This window comes from Colobus angolensis, unplaced genomic scaffold, assembly GCF_000951035.1.
Source record: "Colobus angolensis palliatus isolate OR3802 unplaced genomic scaffold, Cang.pa_1.0 Scaffold464, whole genome shotgun sequence".
Taxonomy (NCBI): Eukaryota; Metazoa; Chordata; class Mammalia; order Primates; family Cercopithecidae; genus Colobus; species Colobus angolensis.
In genome coordinates this window covers 1061795-1074816 of record NW_012118088.1, presented here as the reverse complement: position 1 = coordinate 1074816, position 13022 = coordinate 1061795, and the positions used below count along the sequence as shown (strand labels likewise).

General features: G+C 38.9%; 1 protein-coding gene across 1 annotated transcript in view; it reads right to left on the bottom strand.

Annotated features, from left to right (window-relative positions):
- Positions 1–13022, bottom strand: part of TNRC6A (trinucleotide repeat containing 6A) — a 101850-nt gene that overhangs the window by 75858 nt on the left and 12970 nt on the right. Inside the window, exon 3 of the mRNA XM_011958265.1 lies at positions 3982–4069. Coding sequence (XP_011813655.1) covers positions 3982–4069 — 88 coding nt within the window. The remainder of the gene's footprint in view (positions 1–3981; positions 4070–13022) is intronic.

Below are 13022 nucleotides of genomic sequence, written 5' to 3'. Positions count from 1 at the left end.
GAAAATAACAACCCTGGTTCTTAGATATGCAACAGAAAAGAGTGTTATACATAATCTTTGATTAAAAGGCTTTTCAAAACATTTTAAAAACAAAAGTCATTGGTCTCCATGTTAATTACAAATGTATTGGGGCTGAAATATAATAAAAATCACCGTTTTTAATGTGAAAAAGCTCTTTTAAAGAATCTAAATATTTAAATTAATATTTAAATGATAGGATAATAAAAACTATCATAATGAAAATACTGTTGAAGGCCTTGATGGTGTCTAATTGTTTTTATAGGAAGTTATGTTATCTGGCTTTTTATTTAAAATAGAAAATAACCCATGGTGTTAATTTAAAAAAAAAAAAACACAGTGCCCACTGGGGACTATTAAATGTATGCATTTTCAGTATTCATGGCATAAGAACCTATTTTATGCCCTATTATAAAAATTATCACAATATATTATTTCCCAATTTTAAAGTTCACCTTTATATGACAAAAAATAAAGCAAAGTATAAGCTAATGTTCTGCATGAAAAGGATAAAGTCATGGCACAGGGTTTTGGCAAAGCACCAGCTGGAGGAGAGAAATTTCAATTATATTCCTGGTTCTGTCACCACGGTGAAACCAAGGTCAATCACTTAATTCATTTTAATGCTTAGGTTCCTTATATTAAAGATGAACAAATGTATTAGAACAGGTAATATCTGGCCTTTTCAAAAATAAGAAAATATAAATTACATAAAATAGACTGTTTATATGCCAACATTTATATAAATGGACCTGCCCACCTAGCTCATGTAGGTATCTGCCTAGATACACCTGCTGGCTCCTACTAGAGACAAAAAAAAAAACAGTTCCAGGAAACCTGTCTTAAAAACCCTATGACTCACAATTCCTCATATGGGCTATAAAGTGTGCCATTTGGGGTTTTCTTTTCTTTTCAAGAGTTATCTGGTAACACTCTATGGAAATACCAGCTGTCCTCACTTCACCAACAGGTTGTATTCAAATTCAGTTGTAAGCTGATTATTTGAAATTTGGAGAACAGTCTAATTTACAGTAGTGGCCTAGCCTGCTAAACTTAACATTTATTAGAGGTATTAAACCTTTCTTTATAGTGTGTTCATTGGGCAGATACTCCTGATGTGTCTATGAGACACACAGGAATACCCTATCAGTGCCGAAGATCTGGCAAAAGAAGGAAAAACTTCTTATATCCCTAAGCTTCTGATGATGGTTCTAGTAAGGACATGGTTGAGGGGAGAGAATGGAACCACGGGGTGAGACAGGAATGAAGTGGGCAACAATAAGAAAAGCTGTCACTTCAGATTTGGTGAGAAGTCAAATGGCACAATAATCACCATTCATGTGTTAGAGGCTTATTTATAAGCTGCCTACACATAAGTGACCACCTATACTGACTTGGTGATTTAGAGATTTGATTTATACAAGAATGTAAAGATGTACTTGTAACAAGTAGAGCCACTGTTGTATATGTTACAACTTTAAAATTATATTCACAAAAACACAATATTTAAAGATGTCATTCAAGTGACCCCTTTCTTAAAATTTCTCAGTAAGCAGAATAAATTCCAAACAAATACACTTATATATTGTCTTAGGCCTCTTCTCTAGCCATTTCACATACATTCTGACTTATCAGCTAATTCTTGAACTCCTTAGACACAGGGACCAACAGAGCCTAATTCAACACTCAGATGCTTGCCAAACTACTGAATCTTCATAAAGTATACCCGAGCATCCTTTTCAATAAACCTCTTAAGTTTCTTAGAAGCTCTTTTCATTGGGCAAACGGCCTTTCACACCATGGAACAAGAGTCTGATAGGCCTTTACCCCTTTACCTTTACTCAGACTTACAGAGGACATAACTTTCTCATAAGAAATCCCAAGCAGGCCGGGCGCGGTGGCTCAAGCCTGTAATCCCAGCACTTTGGGAGGCCCAGACGGGCGGATCACGAGGTCAGGAGATCGAGACCATCCTGGCTAACACAGTGAAACCCCGTCTCTACTAAAAAATACAAAAAACTAGCCAGGCGAGGTGGCGGGCGCCCGTAGTCCCAGCTACTCGGGAGGCTGAGGCAGGAGAATGGCGTGAACCCGGGAGGCGGAGCTTGCAGTGAGCTGAGATCCGGTCACTGCACTCCAGCCTGGGCGACAGAGCGAGACTCCGTCTCAAAAAAAAAAAAAGAAATCCCAAGCAATGACCAACCAGACTGCAAAGACTATCCTACATAAACAGCCTCTGACAGAGGCCCAAGGCATCAGTCAATGCCAAACCATGAGAAGCCTACCAAAACCCTAACCATTTCATATACCTATGCATCCCTTCCCAGGCACCCCTAAGAGCAACCAAAAGTCAGGTGTCTAGGGCCACATCATCTCTCATCTCATATTAATTATCCTCCCTAATACTTGCTGATGACACCCCTAGGCTCAGGACATGGAGAAATGAATTATTTATCATTTCCCCTTTCCTTGTATCCCCTAGCCTGATTAACTCCTCTCAAATGTAGTCACTCATCCGGAACCTGCGAATCAATCTAAGTTGACTCTCCCTCTATATCCTTTAAACAAAGTCTGGGGGTTACTTTAATAGGCCCTTCACCAGTATTTCACACTCTGGTATCTACCCCTTCTAATCCAATTCCACAATTTTCCAAGGTAAACATACTAAAATACAAACTTTTATGTCACTCTACTAAAACATTTTCAGCATTTTCCCCCAAGTCCTGAGAAAACCTCCTAGCCTTTCCCAGCTCAACTCTTCAGAGTTCTACCCTTGGTTCTCTCCCTTTCCCCCAAGTAAAACCCATCCTTTAACACACAGAGGCTACCATGTATTTCTGAGTTTTCACTGTTTGGAATCCTTTTCTATTCTGCTCCTTATTCACCTAATTTCAACTCTAAGGAAATTTCTCTGTTCCTCTGCCCCATCTCAGCCTGAGTTATGTACCTCTCTCTCTGTACTGCAACAGTTCCCCATAAATGCCTCACTGGCCACTTTTATAGCCTGTGTTTTCCCCTATTAAATAATGTGGACCTAAGTATCTTGCTATAGTCTACATCCAATTCCTAGCACAATGCCTGGCTCAAAAGAGGCATATATAAGAAATCAAAATAATTTTTCATTAGAATAGAGAATTGAAACAGTAATTTCAAAGGTCTTTTAGAACATTTTAATGTCTTGAAACCTTGACATAGTAGGAGATGAGTGCCCATTTAGTTAACTATTATCAGCTTTTAGTATTAACAATTTGGAAAATTTTTAATAATTACAGATTTAAAAAATTTTTTTAACTTACTTTGCATTTAGTTATAGTTTCCTATACTACATTAGCTAGTTTAGAATTCCCTTGCAGTAAACAATGTCCTAGGTTTATTTTAAGGTTAATGTACACTGCAAACTTTAAAAATCAGCCCAGGTACTAAATAAAGAGGGAAAAAGAAACTGACACTTTACTTCCTATTATGTCTATTATGTTTTCCTTTAATACTCTATTTCTATATTACATATAATAACATCATCTCACTTAATTCAACCCTCATTTAACAAAACACAAGGAAACTAAGGCCCAGAGAGGCTAAATAAAATTTAAGGTCACACCATTCCATGTGCCATGTGGGACAGTGAGATTTCAAATCCTCTGAACTTGGCTACAAATTCCATGCTCTTCCCACTTATAAAATGATATTATTATGAAACACCTAGGAACAGCTATTTGAAAGATAAAGATCTATAAAATGTACTTACCTTTGAAAAACTATTGGCAAGATTAATAACTATGCATTAAATTGTACAAACTCAGCAAGTTACTTTGTATGCATATTCAAAGACATTAAATATTAAAATGAATCTCCATTAAAACTAAAACATTAAATCAAATAAATGCCTTAAAAATCTGTAAGAGTAATTTTCTTTTTAATTCTATGTTTAAACTGCTTAATACAAATAGTTTATACATATACTACCTTCTTTTGAGCAGCTTCCTTCTTTTTCTTGTCGTCTTTTTTCTTTTTCTTTTCTTCCATCAACTGTTCTTCTTCTTGCACTAAATCCCTGAACCACACAGTAGCAATTAACTTTCCCAAAATGTATTGAGAGATAAAAATAATGTTGCATACAGGTTCATTTTCACTTTTTCACTCTTATTAGAAGACATGGCAAATTATTATTTTATCATTCACTGAAATAAAATGCAACTTGCAACCTATCCCTAACTATATAGCCACTATATGGTACAATTCACTTTAATAAGCCACAAGTAGTACAACTTTTATCTCAGTATCATATCAAGGAAGACAACCTAAAATTAGCAAATTTTACATTGGGAAACAAGCAATTTCCTCCAATCCTAGAATGTAAACTTCATTTAAGCTGGAGTTACCTTGCTACTGGCCCCAAGTAATCAATTAGTAGCTAATGGCAATGCCTGAGATCTCACAATCCCCTCTCACCTAGGTTTCTGGAAGCTACCTTTAGTTTTCCCTGCCCTAAATAGCTTTGTAAATATTTTTAGAACATAACTTAATAATCTTAATAATAAATAGGTGACTTGTATTTCAGCATTACAACAATTTCATATTCCACAAACATTACAAAGTATTCTATCAATTCTTAGGAAACAATCATGTACTCTTGTTTGTTTTGAGATGGAGTCTTGCTCTGTCACCCAGGCTGTAATGCAGTGGCGTGATCTCTGTTCACTGCAGCCTCCACCTCACGAGTTCAAGAGATTCTCCTGCCTCAGCCTCCCAAGTAGCTGGGACTTTACAGGCGCCTGCCACCATGCCTGGCTAATTTTTGTATTTTTAGTACAGACGGGGTTTCACCAAGTTGGCCAGGCTGGTCTCAAACTCCTGACCTCAAGTGATCCGCCCACCTCGGCCTCCCAAAGTGCTGGGATTACAAGTGTGAGCCACCGCGCCCGGCCTAATAATATATTCTTCATATTAGTTTGTTTAAATTTTTAAAATCTCAAATGGCTAAAGTTGTCAACAGAACTTGTGGTTCAGGATTTCAAAGTGACAGACTGGGCAAATGTGTTTCAGGAAACAGGTTATTACCTTTCGGGGAAAAAGATTATTACTTTTTTATTCTATTCAAAGCTGATAAGCAAAAGCAAAAGCCACCCCACCCAAGAATAAACACAAGAGCAGTCTGAAATGGATGTTTTAGGTACCATCCTTTCTGGTGGAGCTCCAGAGAGGTTCCAGAAGACCAGAGCAAGAAAGCATGAGGCAAAAAGACTGTCTAAGGAATAAAAAAGCCATGGCTACTCAACCCCTCCCACCCACTTCCCATTCAGATGCCTCCACGGCCAACAGGTAGTAGTTGCTTCTAAATGCAGCCTAAAGTCAAATAAATACTCTCTAAAGAAACAAAACCTTCCACAGGAGTCTGTTAGGTGCTTGAATGGGTTTGGCTGTCACAGAACAAAGCCCATCTTATTGGAGGCTGCTGCCACTCCCTCCATCACACTGTCAAGTAAAGCCTGCCAATCAACACCCTTCACACAGATCAGCCTTCCCATTCACGGAAGGAGTCTACTGGGCAAAGAAACCTTTGCAAAGGTGGAAGAAATTCACTCCAGCTACCTCTAGTCATCACTCTAAAGTCTAGACCCTAAACCTTCATTCATAATACCAGCAACCAAAATCACCAGTTACCCAAAGAAAAGCATCACACAAAATGAAAATACCTAACTCTGCCCTGAGGAAGTTTTCCAGAGAGGACACTAAGAATATCAGGCAGACAAGGAGAGGTTTGGAGATATGAACTAGACATTTGGGAAGCTGCACATTATTTATCCAGGCTGGAATGCATATGGCAGTAGGGATGTTGAAGAAGATAAAAGGAGAAAGATAGGCAAGTGTCTAAGAAACTGGAAGGGGTTGCTACAGGTGCACTGCAATGAGATTAAACAAAATTTAAGTTGGCTTTGCTGATGGAACGGACTGAGAGGAGATGCAGACACTGAAAAATGAAATGAAGGACATGCACGATTGATAAAAACTTAGTAAAGTATAAGACTACTAAAATCAGCTAAAAGGATAACTGGAAGAAGAGTATGGTAACTGTTGCTATATTTCGCTATCATTTTGTTACAAGCAGAACTGTCATGTGGCTAATGGAGTAACATAACAGATTCCTGCCAACTGTGGCCATGACTCACTCTCTTTTGAATTCTGTGTGCAGGAGGTAGTAAGACTGAACAAGCTCACTCACATTATAAACCCAGGGAAGGCAAGGAGCAAGACAGCCACAGCATACGAGAGCAGCAGAGTAAAATCAGTAAACAACGGCAACTAGGTTACACCACTGTCATGTTACCTACCCCGAGACACGCAGAAGTCAAGATTAAAAGCTGATTACTAGCTCAAAACACTTAATCTTCTTCAGTCTCTGTTTCTTCATGAAAAAACGAGGGACAAATGACCATACATGTCAATGTCTTAGTATTTTTCCAAGAATTAGGACTGCTTACTTAGCACAAAGCTTATCTAGTAAGCATTCGATTGCCAATCATGAATCCAACTCACCAGTCCTCAGTGGCACCCAAAAGGTTGTCTTTAACCTACTTGTGTCAAAATATCACAGGTACTTATTCAGAAACATCTAGCATCTTCAGCATTTGTTCTTCATGTTCTGCTGTGAATTACAGACATGTCCTTTTCTGATCTTCTATGTCACTATAATTTTACTCCATGTAATGGTCTCTATCTGGAGTATTTTGTCCTTTCTCAAACTTCATTTTCAAGACTTTTTGATGAGGTTACTAGCAAGTGTTTTCCTGGCCAAAAGTATCCCCCTTAGTACTTAAAAGATGTACCACACATTTCTTCTCAAGGAAATATCACAGTATCAGTTGATACTATAAGCACAGCGGGGAGTAAGTTCTGTTCTTCAACACCATCATCACAGCCAACCAGTCATACTTTTTCCCGTATCTCCTCCTTCAGAAAGCCAACTGAAAAAACAAACAAACAAACAAACAAAAAAACTTGTGCCCAAACACGTCAGCTTCCAGGAGTTAAATGTTCATAGAGACTCAGTTAAGACATCTGACTATATCATTTACCACAACTATCAAGAGGAATAAGGGCTGATGGATTTGAAAGGCCTAAGTGGGCCACTCTGTTTGATGCACCTGCCACCAAGACAACACTCCAATTAGCAATCATTCATGCCCTGAAGGCTACTTTGCAGGATACCTCACATCTGTAAGTTCTATGAATCTACCTCGTCTGTAAAAACCAGACTCCCCTTTTATCAGAACTTGACTAAGTCCTTCATCTCATGTATAAAGCCTTTGAGGTGGCCTGTAAAAGTCAATGACACTGAGGGAACTTTCTAGGAAGATGGGAATGTTTTCTAACTTGATTGGAGTGGTAGTTATAAGGGTGTATACATTTGTCAAATCATTCACCTATACACTCAACGTTTAAATGTTACTGTATGTAAATTTTATTTTATTTTATTTATTTATTTATTTATTTTTGAATACCTGAGACAGGGTAATCTATAAATGAAAGAAGTTTATTTTTTAAAGTTCTAGAGTCAGGGAAGTCCAAGGTCACGGGGCCCCATCTGGTGGAGGCCTTCTTGCTGGTGGGGACACGCTGTATAATCCCAAGACAGTACACGACATCATATGGTGAGGTGGCTGAGAGCACAAGCTCACATCTCTCTTCCTCTGCTTATAAAGCCACCAGTTCCACTTCTGTGATAATCTATCTACCCATTAATCCACTAATCTTTTTTTTTTTTAATTATACTTTAAGTTCTAGGGTACATGTGCATAGCGTGCAGGTTTGTTACATATGTATACTTGTGCCATGTTGGTGTGCTGCACCCATCAACTCGTCAGCACCCATCATGTAAATTGTATTTTAAAGTTGATTTCATACATTGACTAGGGGAAATGCAGTATCTGGATCCGAAAAAACAAATAGATCAAGATTAGGATGGTACATTACACACAACAAATCAAGCTAAGCTTCAAATTTTGCCCACATCTTCCAGTAGCCACTACAAATGATTTACTTGTACTGTTCAAGAATGCGTTTCTGGCCAGGTATGGCGGCTCAGGCCTGTAATCCCAGCAGTCTGGGAGGCCAGGAGTTTGCGAATGGAATAGGCAACCTAGTGAGAGTCTGTCTCTATTTAAACGGCCTATCAAGGCAGCAGGGTACACCTCAGGGCGAGAATGCCCCTTCCTGTTCTTGTGCTTCCTGACACTTGCTGGTCTATTTTTCCCACATTCCCAGCACTGAATATCATTAAAATTAATCCCTTCTGAAGGGTACTCTTGTATATGCTATTGGAAGTATGTATGAACTAGCACTAAGCTTCTAGTGAGCAATTTGGAAGTATCTATTCACAACGAATTTTTAAATGTCACTATCTTATAATCCATCAATTCAAATCTAATCCTCTGAAAAAGGAACTGTACAAAGATAGACACTGCAGCATAAAATCATAACCAAAAACCAATCAATAGGGAAAAGTTAGATCATCCTGTAAACACACCAAGGAATATTACACAGTAATTTTAAAGTGGGGCAGGGGGTAGATTTCCATGGTGTACAGAACCAGCTCCCAATAGAAACCTCAAGCACTAAACTTATTTATTTACTTAAGAGATGAAGTCTCACTCTGTTGCCCCGAGCTGGAGTGAGGTGGTGCTGGTCTCAAATTCCTGGGCTCAAGCAACCCTCCTACCTCGGCCTACCAAAGTACTGGGATTACAGGGGTCAGCCACTGTACTCAGCCAGGAAACATGACTTTTTTGTAGGAAAAAAATTTCTACAATTTTGTAGGAACAACTGAACACATCTGAAGAAAACAAACATTTGGTACAGGTTGTAAACAAGAGTAGTGAAATAAGACAGGTGTAAGAGCTGTTTCAACTGTGGAAGGCTTTATGGAGCAGTAAGAAGTTGATTTGGCTTTTGCAAAAGAGGCAAGATTTTTTAGGAGCACAGAAAGGTGTGGGCACAAGTGAAGTATGGAGACTTGTCAGCATGACAACTGCAGGGACCAGCATTGACTGGAATTGAAAAAGGGAGGGAAAATGTTGGGTAAGAATAGACAATAAATTGGCAAAAACAGGGTGAGAAGACTGTTGCGAAAATCTAAGTGAATGTGTAGTTCCCCAAACTACCACAGTGGCAGTGAAAAAAGAAAGCAAAGAATAAATCTGAGATAATTCAAAATATCCTAACAATTAGCTAGGGGTGGTGGTGCATACCTGTAGTCTCAGCTACACGTGAGGCTGAGGCCCAAGAATCAACTGAGCCTAGGAGTTGGAAGCTGCAGTGAGCTATGATTGTGCCACTGCATGCCACCCTGGGCGACAGGGGAGAAATGGCAACAATGTGACAAGGGGTTAGGTGTCTCTATTTTGCTTTAGGAGACAGAAAACAGGAGGCAACTTTCCTGAGGGCCTATCAGTCAGCAACACACCACAAGCCAGCCCATCCTCACACAGAAGCCAGCCCATCCTCACACAGACGCCAAATGTACGTTACAAGCTAGAAATAAAAATACACTTCGTATCTTCTGCCAAAAAACATTCTGTTCTCCTACTTTCTCCCCTGCAGATCCCACCTTCTTCTATTTCTTTCCAGTCTTCCTCTTTTCCCATATGACTGTCACCCTCCATTCCTTTTCTCATTTTTATCCTCCTACCTAAATTAATCACCAAAATCAGTCTAGCACTACACAACAGGAAGTCACTAGCAACCTTCAAAACTATAGAATTCACCAGACAGTAGAGATGAAAACTGAACTGGAGCAAAAATAGGTAAGGAAGTTGGAGATTTGGATCAGTTTTTCAAAAGCTTCAGCTGTAAAATGAACAGAATAGGATAAAATGAAGTTTTGTATATTTTTTTAAAGTAAGGAAAACTAATAGTTATCTGCAAGTGGAAAGGGGTCATCGCATCGAAGGGTGGGGAACATGCTATTTACAATAACTGACAATTATCTGCAAATACAGTAGTTAAATAAAATGAATACATCCTTAAAATGGAATATTATGCAGCTGCAAAAGAAAGGTCTCCTCTACATCCAGATGTGAAAGGATCAGGAAGGCTTAAAGTTAACTGGAAAAACAAAACAAAATCTAAGGCTCAGTGTGCTATCTTTTTGTGTTGGGAGGGATATTACTATATATATTTACACGTCCTTGTATGTGCATAAAGCCATTCTGGAGATGTATACATATACAAATTAATAAAAAATACATATTTGTGACAGAGTATGACGAGAAGAGAGGACAACAGACAGAGTGGCAGCAATGCTGTATATTTCTTAGCTTAGCTTTAGCTGGCATGTCTTCCCCTTAGGAAGGAAGGAGAATAGCATACAAACAGATAGCAGTAAGGATCCAGATGACAGTATGGATCTCAAAAAGTGGGAAGTTGAGCTTGAAAGGGGGTTCTACTAGCACCATAATTTGAGCAATAAATTATGCTAACAAAAAATTACAAACAACTGAATAAAATAAGAACCCATGGGTCCATACTGATATGAATGAATGACTCAGTGAGTGAATGGGGAGAAGTACCAAATCTTACAGTAAAATATCAACTAATGTAAGAAGAGAGGTTGACTTTAAAAATCACTATTTGGCCCTACTGATTAAGGTAAGCACACTGACGAGAAACAAGACATGTACGTATTCTCACTAAAGTTATCTCCCAACAATAATGTTATTAATTACAAGGAGAAAAATACTAACTTTACAGAGATGAAACCTGACACAGACCACCTTACCCAAGCAGTTGAAGTTAACCATCACCAATAATGGGATAAAAGGATATCAGGCAGCTCCTGACATGATGTAGTGAGAACACCACATCAGTTCTGCACTATTCCTGCCAAAACAGCATAACCTGATCAGGTCATGAGGAAATATCAGACAAATACAGACTGAGGGACATTCTACAAAGTAGCCTGTGTTCTTTAAAAATATCAAGGTCCTGAAGAACAGAAACTAAGAAACTTCCAGAAGGCAGGAAACTAAACAAACATGAAAACTAAATGCTACTTGTGATCTTGGATTGAAGACCTGACCAGGAAAAAATAAATTTTGTTTGGCTCTAAAGGGAATTATTGAGACAACCGGCAAAATTTGAGTAAGATCTGTAGATCTGCTATTAAGACTGTGCCAATGTTACAGTGCCCATTTTCATAATGGTACTGTAGTTACCAAGAAAATAACTTTGACTAAGTGTTTAGGAGTAAAGGGGTATCATGTCTGTAAGTTACTCTTAAATGGTAAAACTTAGTATGTATAAAAAATGGGGAATAAAGTAAATGTGATTAAATGTTAATATTTGAGGATTAAGGGTTAAGGATATTCAGAAGTTCTTTGTTCTGTTCTTTCATTTCTCTACATCTGAAATTAATTCAAAATAAAAAGCTCTGCAGGGCACAGTGGCTCATGCCTGCAATTCTAGCACTTTGGGAGGCCAAGGCAGATTGCTTGGGCTCAGGAGTTCAAGACCAGCCTGGGCAACATGGCAAAACCCTCTCTCTACAAATATACAAAAATTAAGTGGGTGTGGTGGTGCATGCCTGTAGTCCCAACTACTCAAGAGGATGAGGTGGGAAGATCATTTGAGCCTGGGAAGCAGAGGTTGCACAGTGAGCTAAGATCATTCCACACTGCGCTCCAGCCTGGGTGACAGAGTAAAGCCCTTTCTCAAAAATAATAAATTAATTAAAAGCTCAGATTGAGGAAAGTTAGTGAGTTTAGAAACTCAGAAAATAATAGATACTCCACCGTAAGGACAAAAACACTTATAATTTACAAAGGATTCTGAGATATTATCCATTTTGAACTCACAACCTTGAAACATGGCACTGGTATTATTCCCCTTTGACAGTTAAAGAAATTGAGGATCAGAAAGTCCTAATGCCTTGTTAGATGGTACAAGACTGTGGTAAAGTTGACCCAAAACTCTGTCTGCTAAATCTACCCACCCAAATCCTACTCTTCTTTTAAGGCTTAGTTACTAATTCCTTCATGATTCTTTCCAATCCAAACAAACCTCACCCTTGACCTCTAATTAAGCAATACTCATTTTCTAATTATTTTATTTTATTTGAGACAGCATCTTGCTCTGTCACCCAGGCTGGAGTGCAATGGCTCGACCTCCGCTCACTGCCACCTCCACCTCCCTGGTTCCAGTGATTCTCCTGCCTACTTGTACAATACTCCTGAGCAGCTAGGACTACAGGTACCTGCCACCACACCCAGCTAATTTTTGAATTTTTAGTAGAGACAGGATTTCACTATGTTACACAGGCTGGTCTCAAACTCCTGACATCAGGTGATCCACCTGCCTTGGCCTCCTAAAGTGCTGGGATTACAGGTGTGAGTCACTGTGCCCAGACATTTTCTAATTATTTTAGATGTTAATCTCACTCTTCCAAATAGGACTAATTACTGCTCTGGGGACAAAAAAACAGTCCTACTTGTACAATACTCCCTGTCGCTGGGCACTCTAATTAGATTCCAATTCCTGCTTCCTTGCCTTTACTAACACTGTAACCCCAACACGACTGCCAAAAATGCACTCTTTTAATTCTTACTCTTACCCCTATGTTACTTCTCCTTTAAGGACCAGTTCAATTCCAATCTATTCAAATAAGCATTTCCTAGGCAGCAGAGCATGCAGTGAAAACCCCTAGGTCCAAATGTCAAATAGAAGTGGTCTTAACCTCAATTCCACTATCTATGTGTGTAACCTTAATTTATTTTATTTCTCTGAAGCTTTCATCATCTAATTTATGAGACATCTCAAATTGGACCTCCCTCAATGGGTGGTTGTGAAGATCTAATTGAGTAACGCAGATGAAGTACTTAACAGATGCACGTAAAAAGTGTACACGGGGCAGGGCGCGGTGGCTAAAGCCTGTAATCCCAGCACTTTGGGAGGCCGAGACGGGCGGATCACGAGGTCAGGAGATCGAGACCATCCTGGCTAACACGGTGAAA